At 36.2% G+C, this 21,183-nt stretch overlaps 2 protein-coding genes across 2 annotated transcripts; both read left to right on the forward strand.

Moving 5' to 3' along the window:
- The first annotated feature begins 1,266 nt into the window (after positions 1–1,266).
- mpv17l (MPV17 mitochondrial membrane protein like) lies at positions 1,267–11,734 on the forward strand. Its single transcript, XM_058406195.1, has 4 exons — positions 1,267–2,352; positions 7,711–7,781; positions 8,173–8,202; positions 10,463–11,734. The coding sequence occupies exons 1-4, from the start codon at positions 1,821–1,823 to the stop codon at positions 10,646–10,648; spliced, it is 819 nt and encodes a 272-aa protein (XP_058262178.1). The 5' UTR covers positions 1,267–1,820; the 3' UTR covers positions 10,649–11,734.
- A 1,969-nt stretch (positions 11,735–13,703) lies between these two features.
- Positions 13,704–17,120, forward strand: si:dkeyp-72e1.6 (transmembrane protein 238-like). The gene is made up of 2 exons (XM_058405414.1): positions 13,704–14,367; positions 16,833–17,120. Exon 1 carries the CDS (start codon positions 13,894–13,896, stop codon positions 14,359–14,361), a length of 468 nt encoding a protein of 155 aa, XP_058261397.1. The 5' UTR covers positions 13,704–13,893; the 3' UTR covers positions 14,362–14,367; positions 16,833–17,120.
- The last annotated feature ends 4,063 nt before the right edge of the window (positions 17,121–21,183 follow it).

Consider the following 21,183-nt stretch of genomic DNA (forward strand, 5'->3'; position numbering starts at 1 on the left):
TTTTATTTTTATTTTTATTTTTATTTTTATTTTTATTTATTTATTAACCTTATTATCAGAAATTTATTAAGCATTACTAGCATGCACGAAAAGTGCATCTTGAGCATAGTTTTATGGATAAATATCAAACATTTTTAGTTTACTCTGATGAATGAAAACATTTACACCCAAAGATGAATAATTCAGGCGAATAATTTCTTGTGAGAAGAAAGGATTCATTCATTCATCATTGATCTCTACTCGCTCTGCAGATGACCTGCTGAAGAAAAGAAAAGTGCTGATGGCTGATCAGGAAGCTTTTAGCCTAATTGCCCGACAGATCCTAAATCATCTTGACTTCCAGCTTCACGCTCTCTGCTTTAAAAGAGTTTACATGATGTCCATACAGAATCATTTCCATAGGCTATAAATACATACAGCTGTGAGTTAGTGATGTTTCACACTGGAACACACTTTGAGGCCTAGAGGGAAATAAATAAGATGCCTACTCCGGCTCTTAAGTCAAGTCTTGCTGTATGTTTCCATAAAATGTGGTCTGTCAGGTACTTCCTCTCCTCCACCTGGGTGAATTTCGCATGTGTCACACTGATTAAACAAAAAACACAGCTGCATCTAGTTCAACCTGACCAACAGGGTGTCTGAGAAAATGGAAAAAACAAAACAAAACAGAGAGTCAAATAGAATAGCTGAACCCTACAACAAGCTGAATTTAATCAGACACACAGAGTTTTTAAATAATTCTCCTAAAAAGGTTTTTGTGTGTTTCATGTAGTTAGTGCTTTATTCTGATCCGGGTCCAGGAAGATCTGGGTGTGAAGCAGGAGCACAGGTTCTTTATAGAACATCACACACCTAGGAGATGTCCTCTGGGAGGAAACCCTGAGAAAGAGAACATGAGTCATGAGCACCAGCTCAGGATCAAAACCGGGACGTGGAAGCTGTGAGGCAGCGTTATGACCCATGACTCCACCTACACTTTTTTTTTTTTTTTTTTAAATGCACCATGGGGTTCTGTATGAAACCCTGGTGTTCTCTATTTGGCAAATAGAACCTTTTCCAATAGAGCGGAGACTCTGAGCCATTCCAAAACATTTGCCAATAAAGTGTATATGGTTCAATGAGTTATTGTAGACTCAATTCAAACTGATGTGGCTTCTGTGATCAGGATGAAGAACTAACCCACATTGGATGTGCTTTCATCAGTGAACCATTTCTGCTTTGTGTCACGGTGCATTATCCTTCTGAAGGAGGCCACAGCCATCAGGGAATACTGTTTCCATGAAAGGCTGTAGATGGTCTGTAACAATGCTTAGGTAGGTGGTATGTGTCAAAGTAACATCTACATGGATGGGAGGACCCAAGGTTTCCCAGCAGAACATTGACCAAAGCATGACACTGCCTCCGCTGGCTCGCCTTCTTCCCATAGTGCATCCTGGTGCCATGTGTTCCCCAGGTAAGAGACGCACACGCACCTGGCCATCCACGTGATGTAAAAGAAAACGTGATTCATCAGACCGGACCACCTTCTTCCATTGCTCCATGGACCAGTTCTGATGCTCACGTGTCCATTGTTGACGCTTTCAGAGGTGCGCAGGGGTCAGCATGGGCACCCTGACTGGCCTGCGGCTATGCGGCCCCATACGCAACACACTGTGATGCACTGTGTATTCTGACACCTTTCTATCAGAACCAGCATTAACTTCTTCAGCAATTTGAGTAACAGTAGCTCGTCTGTAGGATAGCCATCACTCTGTGACACTGAGCTGCTGATTGGATGTTTGCATGAACGAGCTGTGAGCAGGTAAGTGTCTCTCCAACCTATGTTTGTGATGTACACAGTTTTAATCCAACCTGGCAACGGGGCTCATGACCAGGACAGCAAGGTGACAGGAGGTTATCCTCGGTTTGAGACACACCCACACTGGCTTCATTTATTAAGTCGCTCATTCACACGTCACGCGCTTGAATTGTTCAGCAGAGGTCAAATCTACAGTGCCAAACTTACACAGCTCGCGCGAACATACTTCAGTTATATATTTATTTATTTATTTAATTGGAAGAAGATGAGGAAGGTGTTTCCCTGGCTGACCAACGTGTCTCTGTACGGCTGTCTGTTCGCTGGTGGGGATCTTCTCCATCAGTGCGTGACGCACAAGGACGGCGGCGAGCTGGACTGGAAACGCACCCGGAACGTAGCGCTGGTGGCGTTCTGTTTCCATGGGAACTGGAACTACTTTTGGCTGCGCGCGCTGGAGCGCCGGTTCCCGGGACGGTCCCTTGGCACGGTTCTCACCAAGCTGGCTCTGGATCAGAGCTTCGCCTCGCCTATAGCCACCAGCGTTTTTTATACAGGTGAGTCCGGTGCAACCGGAAATTCCAGGTGCAATACATCCATTAATAAATAATTAATTAACAATAATAACCCGACTTAAAATAACCCTCAGATTTAAAGGTGTGACGTTGCCTGAATCCTATTAAGGAGGTAAATCTCAGTGCACTAAGTGTGTCACATCATACACACAGAAACACAGGCACAAAACTATATACTCTACCTTCTGCTTACTGGTTCCACCACTGGTGCATCTTTTACCACCTTTATCTTTCATCTGTGTACCTTTAAAATTAATTTCAGCCACCTACAGTAACTGGACTGTACAAATCCACTGATGTACTGTACCTTTAAAAGGTACACCTTCAGGAAAAAATAAGGTATTCGCATATTATACCTGAGAAGGTACACTATATTGCCAAAAGTTTTGGGACACCCCTCCAAATCATTGAATTTAGGTGTTGTTTTTCAGGGGTTGGACTCAGCCCCTTAGTTCCAGTGAAAGGAACTCTTAATGCTTCAGCTTCATACCAAGACATTTTGGACAATTTCATACTTTGTGGGAACAGTTTGGGGATGACCCCTTCCTGTTCCAACATGACTGCACAGCAGTGCACAAAGCAAGATCCATAAAGACATGGATGAGGGAGTTTGGTGTGGAGGAACATCATAGAGTCCTGACCTCAACCCTATATCCCACGGGACTGAGTCCGGACCTCAACACCTTTGGGATGAATTAGAGCGGAGACTGCGAGCCAGACCTTCTCGTCCAACATCAGTGCCTGACCTCACAAATGCGTTTCTTCTAGAGGAATGATCAAAAAATTCCCATAAACACACTCCTAAACCTTGTGGAAAGCCTTCCCAGAAGAGTTGAAGCTGTTATAGCTGTAAAGGGCAGAACAACTCCATATTACATTCAAGTGCATGGAAAGACAAATATCGCAAAACATTTGACAATATAGTGTACATATGGTGTAGCTTTGATTAGAGTATATTTAGAGTAAAGTGGTCTGTAAGGTCCAATTATGTCATTCAAAGGTATAAAAATGCACAGATTTTGATGATAAAACAGCAGCGACAAGGAAAAGTATGATTTATTACTTTTATTTATTTTATTTTACATTATTTACTAGTCCACTGTCACCTACATGAGGATGAGGTTCCCTTTCTGAGCTTGGTTCCTCTTAAGGTTTCTTCCTTTCGCCTCAGACTTGCTCATTAGGGATAAATATTAACATAACTTTAAACTTTATAAGTTTTCTATTTTTCTGTAAAGCTTATTTGAGACAACGTGCATTGTTAAAAGCGCTATACAAATAAACTGAATTATTTTTGAGAGATAAAGAGCTGCTGTGAATGTAGATGTGGTGTTTATTTTATAATTAGCTTATGAAATAAACATTTAGTCTTCATCAGTGGTCCGTAAGATCTAATAGTCTATCTTAAATTCAGCTTAAAGATACATAATAAAGAAGAAGAAGCGAGGGCGTTATTATGGCCACACTTACATTACAGCGGTTTTTTTTTTTGCATATCCCAAGTTGGGGTCAGAGCACAGGGACAGATATGATACAGCACCCCTGGAGCAGGGAGGGTTAAGGGCCTTGCTCAGTTGCCCAACCCTGGAGGTGCTGGGGCTTGAACCCTAATCCTCTGAACAACAACCCAGAGCCTTAACCACTTAAACCACCACTGCTCTTAAAGGTACTAAAGATGGATCCTCATTAAAACCAGTTAAAAGGACACTCAGAAATAACTGTACTGTATAATAAACTGTACTTTTGTATATTTTACCTGTAAGGCAAGTTACAGTCCAGTTAAAGTCAAAATGGAACCGAATTATTTTTTTGCTATCTGTCTCAAAAACATGCCCTTATTCTTGATGTGGTTCCATCAAGGGTGTACCTTTAGTATCGTTTACCTGGAAATGAGAATGTAGCGTGACTTTAAAAATAATCTAAGAGACTTCAGGGACCCCTATTGTACCTTTACTTTGAGATGAGAGCTAATTAAAGACACACATAAAAACTCAAGATGCTTAAAAGGTACAGTTTAGCATCTTAATTTCTGTGAATATGTTGACATGGTGTAGCTTTAATTCGTTTATAAATTTTTAAAGATAAGCTACATTACTGGTCCTTAAGATCCGATAACGTACCGTAAATTCATGTTAAAGCTAGAAAGATTTACCCTTGCAGCCCAGAATTCAACGTCTGTTAAAAGGAACATCTTGTTAACCCAAATGATTCTGTCAGGCTACGGGTATGTGAAGCTCACAATGCAGTTTAGCTTTGTGAGACGCTGTAAAAGGCTGTTAAAGCCTCAGTCATCTGTGGACTTGCTGATGTGGTTTCTCACAGTCTGCAAAGGAGCTAAAAATAACCATGGTGGCCAAGTTGAAGCTGCAGTTCTGTCGCGTGTTAGCTACATCTGCTGCATATTTTAGAGCTAGAGAAAACCCATACATGCAAGTCAAGTGTTTAAGACTCTGGGTTGTTGATCAGGATATTTGTATAGCACTTTTAACAATGCATGTTGTCTCAAAGAATCTTTACAGAAGTGTAGAAACATAGGAAAAACATAAAGTTAATATTTATCTATAATATTTATCCGTAATTAGCAAGCCTGAGGCGACAGTGGTGAGATGATATGAGGAAGAAACCTTAAGAGGAACCAAGCTCAGAAAGGGAACCTCATCCTCATGTAGGTGACAGTGGACTAGTAAATAATGTAAAATAAAATAAATAAAAGTAATAAATTGTACTTTTCCTTGTCGCTGCTGTTTTATCATCAAAATCTGTGCATTTTTATGCCTTTGAATGACATAATTGGACCTTACAGACCACTTTACTCTAAATATACTCTAATCAAAGCTACACCATATGTACACTATATTGTCAAAAGTTTTGGGACATCTGTCTTTACTTGCACATGAATGTAATATGGAGTTGTCCCGCCCTCTGCAGCTATAACAGCTTCAACTCTTCTGGGAAGGCTTTCCACAAGGTTTAGGAGTGTGTTTATGGGAATTTTTGACCATTCCTCTAGAAGCGCATTTGTGAGGTCAGGCACTGATGTTGGATGAGAAGGTCTGGCTCACAGTCTCCGCTCTAATTCATCCCAAAGGTGTTCAGGTCAGGACTCCTTGAAGTTCCTCCACACCAAACTCACTCATCCATGTCTTTATGGACCTTGCTTTGGTCACTGGTGTGCAGTCATGTTGGAACAGGAAGGGGTCATCCCCAAACTGTTCCCACAAAGCATGAAATTGTCCAAAATGTCTTGGTATGAAGCTGAAGCATTAAGAGTTCCTTTCACTGGAACTAAGGGGCTGAGTCCAACCCCTGAAAATCAACACCTGAACTCAATGATTTGGAAGGGTGTCCCAAAACTTTTGGAAATATAGTGTAAGTCTGTTGTGTCACAGGGAATAATTTTATTAAATTATTTTTTTAGAAATTCATTATTTTTTAACACTGCTTTCTCGTATTGCTGCTGCTTTGTTCTTATGTTTTCCGCTCGGCTCTTTAAAGGTGGTGCTGGAGCGTAAACCTATAATCACGGATTAGTCTTTCACCCTCACACAAGAAGGTCACTGAAAGTCTTTTCGGCGCTGTCAGTGTCACCGGTGTACACTAGTGATGTCTAAACGGCTCTTCAGGGCTACAACGGAGGCGCTCAGGCACTTAGATGATGTCATATCCTGTTCCTTGATGCGAGACAGCGAGAACCTGAGGTGTCATACTGGTTTCTGCTGAGAAATAGCATTGTGTAATTGTTATAGCAGCGCATATATATGCCACATGGTCCAATGACAATAAAGATATTCTATTCTATTCTATTCTATTCTATTCTATTCTATTCTATTCTATATCCTCGAGCTCTGAGACTGAAATCCGACTGCACAGGAAATCATCAGGATCACATCACAACACTTCAACCATTTTCTCTAAATATTACTTCCTGAATGATTGAAAATTTTCCTTATTTGTGGACGTGACACACGCCTCTGTTTCACTGAACAGAAAGTCTTTATTTATTCTATCAACATGACTTTGTTTAGGTCTCAAACTAAACCTTCAACATTTTTCCATCGTACCAATAATCTCAAAATATTCTTTTGCTTTTATGTTCTGAAAGAAACAGGAAGTGGAAGAAAAGAAATAAATAATTTCCTTGTTGCTGGATTTGATCTGAAGAATGGTTTAATTCTTTCAAATCAGACAAAATCGATGCAAAAATGAGAATTAAATGAGAAATCAAGGTTGAATCCTTTGTTTGGATTTTTAAACAATCCTTTTAAACAGTATTATGTGGCTATATATCTGCTTATTAATAGTTTATTACTAGTTTTTAATCAGTTTATTTACTGTGTAATTGTGTGGTGTTTGTGTTGGTTTGTAGCTCGTCATTTTATTAGAGCTGAAGAACTGAGATCGAGAAACACTTTAAATCTTTTACTTCAGACTTCTGTTTTTTTGTAAATGGAGTGTTTACTAGAACAAGGAATTACTTTGTGTATAACTTTGTAAAATTGTTAAAACGATCCGTGAGCAAAACTGATGCTATTTTTACACATCCAGTGTCTATGAAAATTTTCCACCAAAGCTGCAAGTTCAGGTGACATGAGCGACAACAACCGTTGAGCGATCGGATGTGGGCGTGTCCATGTTGAGAAAAAGTTTAACTTTATGCAAATAGAACTGAGTGAGTCCAGTGGGAGTGAAGACAGTAGGGTTACTGGTGATCCTGCTTTTCCTTCATTACTTATATGATGTAGATAAACACTGCAGATTTATCTATCTATCTATCTATCTATCTATCTATCTATCTATCTATCTATCTATCTATCTATCTATCTATCTATCTATCTATCTATCTTTCAGACTTTCTGTCTGTCTGTCTGTCTGTCTGTCTGTCTGTCTATCTATCTATCTATCTATCTATCTATCTATCTATCTATCTATCTATCTGTCTGTTTATTTATTTACTTATTTATTTATCTATCTGTTTGTTTGTATTATTTATTTATTTATTTATTTATCTATCTATTTCTTTATTTATGTATATATTTATTTTGTTTATTTCTCTATTCAAACGACAAATCTTCCTCCAGAACGTTTCGTTAAAGCGATAAGAAAACCGATGATTTGTCGCCGCCCAACAATAAACATTGTTACCATGACAACTGGGAGTAGGTATGCACCTCAGGACCAAACTGGACCAAACTGGAGTCCATCATCACAATCACAGTCTCACAGCGCTTCACTTTCCAGTGGCTCTTCATTGGACTTTGGAGAATAAATGTATAAATGTAGATTGTTTTCATTTCCTCGTACCCTTTCCTTAACGAATGACGACTTCTTTCTTTGCCACAGGAGTGAGCGTGCTGGAGGGCAAAGAGGACGTGTTTGAGGACTGGAGGGAAAAATTCTTCAACACGTATAAGGTAGACTCTTTTCAGGGCCCAGAGTGTGTGGTTCTGGGAAGAACCTGGATGGGTTTCATTGCAAAAAAAGGTTCTTTGTAGTGAAAAAGAAATAGAATAAAAATGCTCTTTAAGGCACTAAGAAATAAACTGGAGTTAGAATAACTAACCCTGGGTTCTATTAAGAAGTATTTACTGAAAGGTTCTTTGGGGAACCAAAAAAGGTTCTAGGGCATCAATGCTTTTGAACACTACTTTTCAGTTGTTCCTGTCAACTTTATTTTATAAAAATCTGCGATATATGTATTATGTACCACTGCATGTGTGTGTGTGTGTGTGTGTGTGTGTGTGTGTGTGTGTGTGTAATTACCGTGACAGTAAATATTGTGTTTCTTTATGTTCTGAATTTCAGACAGGACTCATGTACTGGCCCTTCATGCAGGTATGTTGGGTGTGTTCATCTCTCTCTCTCTCTCTCTCTCTCTCTCTACTTTCTCTCTCTTTCTCTCATTCTCTTTCTCTCTCTATCGCTCCCCCACCCCACCTCATTCCTTCTCTCTCTCTCTTTCACCCCTCCCTCATTCCTTCTCTCTCTCTCTTTCACCCCTCCCTCATTAATTATCTCTCACTCTCTCTCTCTCTCTCTCTGTAGATCTATAAACTAAACTCTCCTTCTGCGTCATTTATTTAGTCAACACTCTTGTTCCTCTGTGTTCAGCTCCTGAACTCGTGATACACAATAAAACACTTCAGCTCATGGTATCTCTCTCAGTAGGAAATTAAACCTTATTATGAGATGCTGTGTTTATTCTGATATATTAGGAAAGAGTGAGGGGGAAGACAGGACAGGGTGTAGAAGATAGAGAGCTGGATTACACTGGGTCGACAGGGACAGAATCAGGGTGGACGTGACGGTCACTGATTATTCATTTAGTGTTCAGGATTTTATTAGGTGAGATAAAATGATAAAATGACTAAATCCAGTGATTAAGGGAATATAACCTGAATATTATTCTGAGTCAGTACTGGTGTCTCAAATTACACACTAGACTCTACACACCATGTGCTCCAGCGTCTGCTGTAGGAATGGCAGAAGGGTCGTATCGTCACTGTGGGCATCAGTTATTTAAGACGTCTCATTCACCGGAGTGTTTTCATGAAGTTTTGTTCTCAACCAGTGTCAGTGCCTGGTAGCCCCGCCCCTTTTCCGCTACGTAAGCAAAACTGTGAGTGTCCAGTGAAGTGTCCAATATTCCACACTTGTTTTTTTTTCAGATGAATAAGTTCATCATCCGGGAGTTAAAGTGTGCTTCTGTACATGACTTATACTGAAAAAGGGTAGAATAGTGTTTACTTAAGCAGCTAATGAATAAATGAATGGATGAATGAACAAGCAAATGAATGAATGAGTGAATAAATGAATGAATGAGTGAATGAATGAATGAATGAATGAATGAACAAATAAGTGAATGAATGAATAAATGAACAAATGAATGAATGGATGAATGAATGAATGAATGAATGAATGAATGAATGAATGAATGAATAAGCGAACGAATGGATGAAGGGATGAATGAATGAATGAATGAATGAATGAATGAATGAATGAATGAATGAATGAATGAACAAATAAGCAAATGAATGAACGAATGAATGAATAAATGAATGAATGAACGAAAGAGCGGATGAATGAATGAATGAATGAATGAATGAATTAACAAATAAATTAATAAATGAACACATGAATGAACAAATGATTGAATGAACGAATTAATGAATGAACAAAAGAGCAAATGAATGAATGAATGAATGAAAGAACTCAGGGTTCACTCTTAAATATTAAAGGTTGTTAAATGTTCAAAGGACGGTCCAGGGACAGCTTCCATTGCGAGAAAAGGTTCTTTGTAGTGAATAAAGGTTCTTTAGAATATAAAAATGTTCTTTATGGCAGTAAGAAAAAAAATGGAGAACCATCTACTGGAAAATTCCAAAAAAGTTCTGCTATGTTTTGTTTTGTTATGAACACCACTTTTTGGTGTAGGACCTAAAAATCAGTGTAATTTATTTACACTTTTACAGGCAGCACGGTGGCTTAGTGCTCAGCACTGTTGCCTAACAGCAAGAAGGTCCTGGGTTAGAATCCCAGGTTCGAACAGGTAGGGGTCTTTCTGTGTGCATGTTCTCCCCGTGCCTGTGTGGGTTCACTCCGGGTACTCTGGTTTCCTCCCACAGTCCAAAAACATGTACATTAGGTTGATTGGTGATTCTAAATTGCCCATAGGAGTGAGTGTGTGTGGTTGTCTGTCTATATATGTGGCCCTGTGATGGACTGGTGACCTGTCCAGGGTCACCTGTCCTGCCTTTCGCCCAATGTGTGCAGGGATAGATAAATAAATAAAGTGGGTAAAGATGGATGAAAATCTGAGATGTATTTATCTTCCCATAAGACTCAGTGTGTGTGATGTTGCTTGCTTATGTTATAGGAACACAAACAGACAACAAAATATTTGCCTCAGCTGCTGTTTGATCGTGATATCGAGGCTTTAGACATTTACACCGGGGCTTCAGGAAGCTGAATCCGAATCAGAACCAGAATCATTGTGTACTGATGGGATTAAAGCACACAACACACACATTCCACCTAAAATCAGTCCCTTTTTTTCCTGACTGTATGTCGTCCTTTCCTTCGTATTCTCACTCAGTTCCTGAACTTCGTCTTGATGCCGCTCTACTTGCGCACCGTCTTCATGGGCTGCTCGGCGTTCCTGTGGGCGGGCTTCCTGTGTTTCTCACAGCAGAACGGTGATGGCACCGCGGCCTCGGCTCTCGCCTGGATATCTGCCTCGGAGAAACGGATGGTGAGCCGCAGCGCTAACGAGGAGAAGTAATGTACGAGAAGGCACACTGGAACAGCGCCCCCTGGTGCCTTCACTCACACTACAGACGTTGAACTGTCAATCATTCATTAATAATAAACGTGTAATGTCACTTGCGTATGTAACTTGACTTGAAATAGATTATATGTCAATGAATACCTCATACGTCCAGGTATGTGCTGATACACATACACACACACACACAATCATATACACACACACACACCGTGACATCAGCACTATATCTTTGTGCCTTTCCCAAGGCCCAGACTTTATACGCTGCTCCAAATATTTGTTTTAAATATATGTATTATTATATATTTTTTTATTTAAATATATAATATTATAATTCAATTTAGATAAAGGTCCATTATTTATTTATTTATTTATTATTTATTCCACACTGCTAGGAATTCTCGAATCTGATTGGTCAGAAGGCATTGATTGGGTTTCTCTAGCAGAAGCTTGGAAGTTTATATATTAAAGCGCTCGTTTCCATAGCAACGGCGTGCCTGGCGATTCGTCGTGTAGTTGATGATGTGTTGGAGATGTTTATGTAACATTTTTACGGAAGGAGTCTCCAGTTTCAGCGCTTTGTAACAGTCATTTATTGTGCAGAGGAAGGAATTTTAATCAATTGTTGGCAACAACAACAACATGTAAACTAGAAACAGATAAAAAAGTACAGTTTGTTGTTCTTATATGAAAGTTTGAGATGATTTTGCTGGGGTTTTTTCTGTGATGGTTACAACCAGAAAATCTTGCAGCATTTTTCAAAATGTATAATGCAACTTGCAAAGTTTTTAGTGCTTTATATTTATTTATTTTATTGTATTGCATTTTTTATTTTATTTTTTGAGGAAAACTACTTGAACCGGTAAAATTTCAAGCGGCAGGAAACTTCTTCTAAACTCTTATTAATATTATTTCAGTCACTTATTATTCTGTTATTATTCTATTATTTATTTTAAATTTATTTAAATACTACAGGAATCTTTTTACTTGAGCAATTCATTATAACACGAATTCTTTATGGTCTAAATTTTGTTTGGTTTATTGACATGCTGTAGTTCTTTGGTGGCTCAGTGACGGGGGGTGTGTGTGTGTGTGTGTGTGGGTGGGTGGGTGGGTATGTATTGCCTGCAGTAGAGATAGAGAGAGAGAGAGAGACAGAGACAGAGAGACAGACAGAGTGAGAGAGAGAAAGAGAGAGAGCGAGACAGACAGACAGAGAGAGAGAGAGAGAGAGAGAGAGAGAGAGAGATCAGAATTTGTGTTCAGAACTCAGGGGGTAAAATCATTGTTACTGGGATCAGTTGCACTTTATGACCAGGATAATGTGTTTATAACATGATAATGTGGAGTGAGATATATTTAAAGCAGCACCAGATCCTAAATAAAATCAATGTCTGAGACTTTAGGTGTCATCTGATGAGTGGATGAGTCGTGATTTTTGAAAGAAAAATAGATTTCTGGCTATTTTTACACTTTTACTCGTACTGCTGTAACACATTTACTTCATTTGTATTTAACCTGTTCCTCAAGGTGTGGCTCCGCCCTCTGCTGTCACTGCAGGTATAGCTTATATGACTTTATGCTTTAAAAATTTAAATAGAATTTATAATTTATCACACTGTATATTATTATATCTACATGTATTTTTTCTACATTATATCTACATGTATTTATTTATTATTATATCTACATGTATTATATCTACATGTATTTTTCTTTTTTAAAATGTTTAAATTACCGACAATGTACTGCATTGCAGTTTTAAATTTTTTTATTTATTTATTTAATCTTTGTTTTAGGGATGAAATGAGGTAAATTTTTCAGACTATTTTGTTTTGTTTTTATGAATGTCAGGATTTTTATTTTTTAAAATTCTATATTTGTAGTGGTCTATTTATATATAATGTCCCATTTACTTTCAGTTTGAACATGACTGAATGGTTAAATAAATCGTAAATAAATATATATTATAATAAACATAAAGATTTAACACGTACGTTTAATTTAACACTTCTATATGTCAGCTTTTATTTTAACATAATTGATTAATCACTGATTTGCTAATTAATAATAATAGTAATAATAATAATAATAGTTAGTGAAATTATTATTATTATTATTATTATTATTATTATTATTGTCATTAATATAATAATATAATAATAATTTATTCGTTAATCCAGATTTATTATTATATAGACGGAATTATTTCCGGTTATTCAGGTCTACAGCGCCATCTGCTGGACCTGTGTCTTAAAAACACAATCAGGAATCTTCATACCTGTGTATTAACTTGTTTAAAAAATTAATTTAAATTAATTAAATTAATTAATGATAAACAGTTAAACGAATAGATATAAGTTAAAGTAAAATAAAATAATAAAAAAGGACACAAGGGTATTGAGAAGATGTTTAAAAAAAGATGGAAAAAAGAAAAGTAGAAAGGTTTTTTTGAAAAAAAAAAATTAGACAAATATTTTAATAATAATTAAATACAAAAAAAATTTAAACAGTGAAACGAATAAATAAAACAAATAGATATAAAATTTAAAATAAAATAAAAAAAGGACACAAGGATATTGAGATGTTAAAAAAAAGATGGCAAAAAGGAAAAGTAGAAATGAATTTAAAAAACAAATTAGACATATAATTTAATAATAATTAAATACAAAAAGCTTTATAAGTTTTGAACAGTGTAACGAATAATAAAATGAATAGATATCATTTAAAACAAAAAACAAACCAACAAAAAAAGGACACAAGGATATTGGGAAGATGTTAAAAGGAAAAGTAGAAAGGATTTTAGAAAATTAAACAAATATTTTAATAATAATTAAACACCAAATGCTTTAAAAGTTGTGAACAGTGAAACGACTAAATAAAATGAATAGATATAAATTAAAGTTTAAAAAAATACACAAGGATATTGAGATCTTTTAAAAAAAAGATGGAAAAGTAGACAAACAATTTAATAATAATTAAACACAAAAAGCTTTAAACCTATTGACTGAGGCACTGTTTTTCAGTCACTTCCTAGTTTCGGAGGTGTGGCCCCTCCCACTTAGCGTTTACAGGTAACGGTGTCACTCACCTGGATCACCTTTACCTGCGGACACACGGCGCGTTTACCTCGGGATATACTTATTTATGTTATGTTAAGAAATTTAGAGCTGATGAGTGATTAAAAACGAAAAGTATATCTGTGTATTTATATAGATAGTTTTTATTTTTTGGGGACTGATATGATGGAGGAGCCGGTTCTGGGCGGTTTGGGCCGGTGCTCGTGCGCGTTCTGGCTGGCGGTGGCGTTTGACGCGTGCGGCCTCGTGGTTCTCCTCGCGGGCGTCTTCGCCGACATCTTCTTCTACGACTTCCTCATCTACGCGGGCGCCATCGTCATCTTCCTCAGCCTGATCTGGTGGGTTTTCTGGTACACGGGCAACATCGAGGTGCCTCCGGAGGAGCTCGAGGACGACGTGGGTCTGCTGAAGAAGAAAGATAAAGGCATCACCGGGGTCCTGAGGAGGTTTTCCAGCCGAATCAGGGGCTCGGTGAGGAGAAACGGAACCGCCATGTCGGGTCAGGGTCAGGCTTCACGGAGCCAACATGGCGGCCGGGGGACTGTAGCAGTCAACCTGCCTATGACTCCACCATCACAACAACTGAGCACTATTTCAGCCGCTGTGGCTACAGAAACTTCACCCATTTAATCACAGGTTATTACACCTAATGGCATATTTATTACTAGAATCACAATACTCACAATTAATTAATTAATTAACATCTAAATCCTAACAAACCCCACCCATCCCTATACATACACAGAAAACACACACATCTCATTTACATTGAATTATATTAAATAATTTTAAAAATCAGCTACTTTTTTGGCACATCAGTCTTTATACACACTTCACGGACGTTTCTAGTCATGTTAAGGGGAAGTTGCTCAAACCGTACCGCAGAATTATTTATTTATTTGTTTATCTATCAGTGTGAAGGTCAAGAGTCGATCCCAGGAAGACCGGGTGCGACCCTGGTTGGGAAATCCATCTGCAGGCAGGATTTCGGAAAACTTCTGCTCTCATATACGCCTCGTTTCAGCTCTTCGTGAGATCTACACCGGTGTGTTAGAGTATAAGAAGTGTTTACGGGACATTTGTGCTGATTAACGTATACGGCTTCAGTATATTGTCCGGGTTCAGCTTGAGAAATAACTCCAAAACGTCTTGAAAGTGCTTCTGAACCCTAGACGCTGGGCTGGAGGCTGAGTTTGAAAAAATTCGACAAGGGTTTCATGTGTAAAAGCTAACAAAACAAACAGGATCTATGAAGTATGATATCCTTTCATTGAACAGAAAATATGTGATTTAGGGGTATATTGGACAACTGAAGGGCAGCATGGTGGTTAGCACTGTTTCCTCACAGCAAAAAGAGCCTGGGTTTGAATCCTAGATGGGTTTACTTCGGGTACTCCGGTTTTCCCCCACAGTCCAAAAACATGTACATTAGGTTGATTGGTAATTCTAAATTGCCCGTGTGTGTGTGTGGTTGTCTGTCTATATGTGTGGCCCTGTGATGTGTGCTGGGATAGGCTCCAGCAAATCCCCGTGACCCTAATTAGGAATAAAGCGGGTATAGAAAATGGACGGACGACTGAAGAACAAGAGTGAATCGAAAATAAAAGCTAAATGTGTTCACAAAGGCTAAAAGACATGCTTTAATGCCACTGAAGGCAGTGGCGTGGATTGAATTGAATTGCGTGTGGGATTCAATTCCAAAGCGATTCCTTTTCTCTTTCCTCCGAGTCGAGTCACCGCGCCTTTGTTTTACGTACAATAGACTTTTTCTTTCTCTCCCCACAGAAAAGCAAGAGCTTCTTATCATTCGGTTAATCGTTAACACCATTAAATTCCACACTAACCCTTTTACACACACACACACACACACCTTTATAGTTCGACACACAGTATGTGGGTTCATACACGCTTGTTTTTTTGATCTGAAATGAGTTTAAACAGATCTTAAACACTGAAATCTGATCAGATTTTCCTTTACGTGATCTATTATGACCAGCTCTTTCTACTGGAGGCCATGTTTAAGATGGCGCATGCACAAGGGAATCCGATTGGGAAAATAATCAGATTCATGCGTTTACATTCTTGCCAATATTCCGAAATGTTTCAGATCTGCTCCACCCCTTTCAATCCGATCTTAGAACATTTGAGAAGAAATTTTCATTCGGCGCTCGGTTGATTAGACTCTGGTGTTTACATGACTCTGGTGTTTACATTTACATCTGGCCGTCGATCCGATTACGGACTGTTTTAATTATTAGGGTTTGTGTAAACACTCAGACTGAATCGTACACTGTACTGGCAAAAGTTTTGGGACACCCCTCCAAATTGTTGAATTCAGGTGTTGTTTTGAAGGGGTTGGGCTCAGCGAAGTGAAAGGAACTCTTAATGCTTAAAGCGAGTTTGGTGTGGAGGAACTTGACTGGCCTGCACAGAGTCCTGAACTCAACCCGATAGAACACCTTTGGGATGAATTAGATTTTTTACTTGCCTTTACATGTATTATGGAGTTGCCCCACCCTTTGCAGCAACAGTTTCTGGGAAGGCTTTCCACAAAGTTTAGGGGTGTGTTTATGGGAATTTTTGACCATTCCTCTAGAAGCGCAGGTCAGGCACTGATGTTGGACGAGAAGGTCTGGCTCACAGTCTCCACACTAATTCATCCCAGAGGTGTTCTATGGGGCTGAGGTCAGGACTCTGTGCAGGCCAGTCAAGTTCCTCCACACCAAACTCACTCATCCATGTGTTTATGGACCTTGCTTTGTGCACTGGTGTGCAGTCATGTTGGAACAGGAAGGGGTCATCCCCAAATGACATGACATTGTCCAAAATGTCTTGGTATGAAGCTGAAGCATTAAGAGTTCCTTTCACTGGAACTAAGGGGCCGAGCCCAACCCCTGAAAAACAACCCCTGAATTCAATGATTTGGAGAGGTGTCCCAAAACTTTTGGCAATATTGTGTAGCTTCTTACTTCACCTCTGACTCCTACATGGAAAGCATTCACACACACAGACGGATCATGTGGTGCGGTGTGTTTACTGTATGAGTGACGAGTCGATGTCAGTGTGATTAAAGTGTTTTGTGTTTTCTTTTCTCTCCACAGCGACCCGAAGAGGAAGAAGAGCCTCGGGGTGGAGATGAAGTTGCTGAACTGCTGCACATTTCTTGTTTTCTATTTTTTGTGCTGTTAATTTGTTTACAGATGATTTATAGAGTTGTATTAGTGATGATGATGATGATGTGATTGTTGCCTTAACGTCTGGTCACTGCCGTTTCCCGCACTGTTCATCAGGTCTCTGTGTATCTGGGGCATTATTCGAACCTGGCGTCCTCATGCCCGCTGTACGTGTGGTGTGAAGCAGCTTGAGGAATAAAGAGGTGTGTTTTTGTAGCGCTGTGATTGCGGCCTGCTTGTGTTCCTCCATCTTCGTGTCCACTTCTCCGCTCTGTTCTGTGTAAACGGTCAGATTAGAGCAGCGAGGCGTCCCACTTCCTCTTATCTGTGTTTGCTCTGTTCAGAAAGGTGTAGGTGATGTGAGAGGAAGTGGGAGAGGAGGGAGGAAGTGTTTAGCTCATTGTGGTTGCTAAGCAAAGTGACCTTTGAGACTGGATACACAGACACACAACACAGACGCAACATACACAAAACACACAGACACACAACACAGACGCAACATACACACATACACACACGCACACAATATACACAAAAACATAACACACACAGACACAAAACACAGACACACATAGACAGAAAACACACAGACACACAAAAACACACAGACACAAAACACAGACGCTCTCTCTCTCATACGCAGACACACAACACGCACACACATATGCGCACAAAAAACACACAAACACACACATAAAACAAACATACACAACACACACAAAAAACAAACACCACACAGACACAACACACAGAAAGCTCTCTCTCACACACAGACACACAACACGCAAACACACACAACACTAACACACACACATAAATAATGTAATGTAATGTAATGTAATGTAATATAATATAATATAATATAATGTAATGTAATATAATATAATATAATATAATATAATGTAATGTAATGTAATGTAATGTAATGTAATGTAATATAATATAATATAATATAATGTAATGTAATGTAATGTAATGTAATATAATGTAATGTAATGTAATGTAATGTAATCTAATATAATCTAATGTAATATAATGTAATATAATATAATGTAATCTAATGTAATATAATATAATATAATATAATGTAATCTAATGTAATATAATATAATGTAATGTAATATAATAAAATAAAATAAAATATAATATAATATAATGTAATGTAATGTAATGTAATATAATGTAATATAATGTAATAGAATATAATGTAATATAATGTAATGTAATATAATATAATATAATATAATATAATATAATATAATATAATATAATATAATATAATATAATATAATATAATGTAATATAATATAATATAATATAATATAATATAATGTAATGTAATCTAATGTAATATAATGTAATATAATATAATGTAATGTAATGTAATATAATGTAATGTAATATAATATAATGTAATATGTAATAAAATAAAATAAAATAAAATAAAATAAAATGTAATGTAATGTAATATAATATAATGTAATATAATGTAATATAATATAATGTAATGTAATGTAATATAATATAATGTAATATAATGTAATGTAATATAATATAATGTAATATAATGTAATGTAATATAATATAATATAATATAATATAATATAATGTAATGTAATATAATGTAATATAATAAAATAAAATAAAATAAAATAAAATAAAATAAAATAAAATAAAATGTAATGTAATGTAATATAATATAATGTAATATAATGTAATATAATATAATGTAATGTAATGTAATATAATGTAATGTAATGTAATATAATGTAATATAATATAATGTAATAGAATATAATGTAATATAATGTAATGTAATGTAATGTAATATAATGTAATATAATGTAATGTAATATAATATAATATAATATAATATAATGTAATGTAATGTAATGTAATGTAATGTAATATAATGTAATGTAATATAATATAATATAATATAATATAATATAATGTAATAGAATATAATGTAATATAATGTAATGTAATATAATATAGTACAATATAATATAAAATAATATAATGTAATAGAATATAATGTAATATAATGTAATGTAATATAATATAATATAATATAATATAATATAATATAATATAATATAATATAATATAATATAATGTAATGTAATCTAATGTAATATAATATAATATAATGTAATGTAATCTAATGTAATATAATATAATATAATGTAATGTAATATAATATAATATAATATAATATAATATAATATAATATAATATAATGTAATGTAATCTAATGTAATGTAATGTAATATAATGTAATATAATATAATATAATATAATGTAATAGAATATAATGTAATATAATGTAATGTAATATAATATAATATAATATAATATAATATAATATAATATAATATAATATAATGTAATGTAATCTAATGTAATATAATATAATATAATGTAATGTAATGTAATGTAATATAATATAATGTAATGTAATATAATGTAATAGAATATAATATAATGTAATATAATATAATATAATATAATATAATATAATATAATATAATATAATATAATATAATATAATATAATGTAATGTAATATAATGTAATATAATATAATATAATATAATGTAATGTAATGTAATGTAATATATTATAATATAATATAATGTAATGTAATGTAATGTAATGTAATGTAATGTAATATAATATAATATAATATAATATAATATAATATAATATAATGTAATGTAATGTAATGTAATGTAATGTAATGTAATGTAATGTAATGTAATGTAATGTAATGTAATGTAATGTAATATAATATAATATAATATAATATAATATAATATAATATAATATAATATAATATATATTATTTAGTAAATAAGGCAGAATCTGGGTTAAACACCTCCGCTGAGTCTCTGATATAATAATTGGAGTAGCTGCAGTGTACAGCTGCAATGCATTCTGGGACTCTAACTCCACTGTGAACATCACTGGAACACAGCGAGTGAGAAAAGGAGATCTGGTGTGGTTTGGATTCGGAAACTAAAAGTCTTTAACTCCTCACAGAAATATTAAAATTACAACAAACAAAATCTTCATCGTCCTCTACAAGGTGGAGACACAACAATCCCACTGCACCCATATCAGCAGGTAGCTGAATGGCATTGTGGGTAATCTAGGAAGAAGGCTGAAAGTAAAATAGACAAAAAAATCCATACAAATTTAATCACAAAATAAATCTTACAGCCACATTATTAAAGGTTCACACACAAGACATTTCAGGTGGAGTTTTAATGTTTTTTTAACAAGCAACATGCAAATTAAAATGTCTATCTATCTATCTATCTATCTATCTATCTATCTATCTATCTATCTATCTATCTATCTATCTATCTATCTGTCTGTCTGTCTGTCTATCTATCTACCTGTCTGCCTGTCTGTCTGTAACAAAAAGTTAAGGATATTTGGCTTTTGGGTGAAATTTATGGAAAATGTAAAAAGTAATAAAAACACTACAGTGATATTATATCATGAAAGTAGGGCATTTAAGTAGAAGCTGCAATGGTGATTTCCTCATCTCAAACAATTTATTGAAACAAAAGCCAACAACAGTGGTGGGTATACCACAACAAAAAATGTCAATGTCTCAATAATTTGTCATGTGCCCTTGACCATCAATTACAGCTTGACAACGACGTCTCATGCTGTTCACGAGTCGACTTATTGTCTGCTGAGGCATGGCATTCCACTCTTCTTGAAGGGCGGCCCTGAGGTCATTCAGGTTCTGGGGTGCAGGGTTACGAGCCTCTACACGGCGACTCGGCTGATCCCATAGGTTTTCTATGGGATTCAGGTCTGGAGAAAGTGCAGGCCACTCCATTTGAGGTACCTGATGGTGTGGTCAGGTACCCCTGCAGGTTTCAAATGGTCTGACGTGACACCTGGGTGCATCTTACCTCCCTTAAATGTGCCTGGAGTTGAGTGGCATTCATCATCCGGTTCCGTAGGGCACTGTTCACAATGAAGCGGTCATCAACGTGGGATGTGACCAAAAGACGTCCACTTCTATGCCTTTCTGTGTCTCTTCCAGTCTCTCTGTATCTCTGTCGCAACCTGCTGATGACACTCTGTGACACTCTAAGCTCAGTGGCCACTTCCCTCTGAGAACATCCTGTTTGAAGCCTCACAATGGTGAGGTACTGTTGATCAATTGTTAGGTGTGGTCTTGGTCTCATGATGTCAAAATGTGAACAGCATGATGAAGAGGACTGTTTAAATACCAATTCTAATGGAACCAGAAA

The sequence above is a fragment of the Hemibagrus wyckioides genome, linkage group LG02, assembly GCF_019097595.1.
Source record: "Hemibagrus wyckioides isolate EC202008001 linkage group LG02, SWU_Hwy_1.0, whole genome shotgun sequence".
In the NCBI taxonomy this organism is placed as follows: Eukaryota; Metazoa; Chordata; class Actinopteri; order Siluriformes; family Bagridae; genus Hemibagrus; species Hemibagrus wyckioides.

Bases quoted from the DNA above. Each gene is read 5' to 3' on its own strand.
- si:dkeyp-72e1.6 (XM_058405414.1), top strand. From the start codon at position 13,894: ATGATGGAGGAGCCGGTTCTGGGCGGTTTGGGCCGGTGCTCGTGCGCG.
- mpv17l (XM_058406195.1), top strand. From the start codon at position 1,821: ATGTTTGTGATGTACACAGTTTTAATCCAACCTGGCAACGGGGCTCAT. The intron at 7,782-8,172 runs GTAGACTCTTTT...TCTGAATTTCAG, and splicing joins AATTCTTCAACACGTATAAG to ACAGGACTCATGTACTGGCC. The intron at 8,203-10,462 runs GTATGTTGGGTG...ATTCTCACTCAG, and splicing joins TGTACTGGCCCTTCATGCAG to TTCCTGAACTTCGTCTTGAT.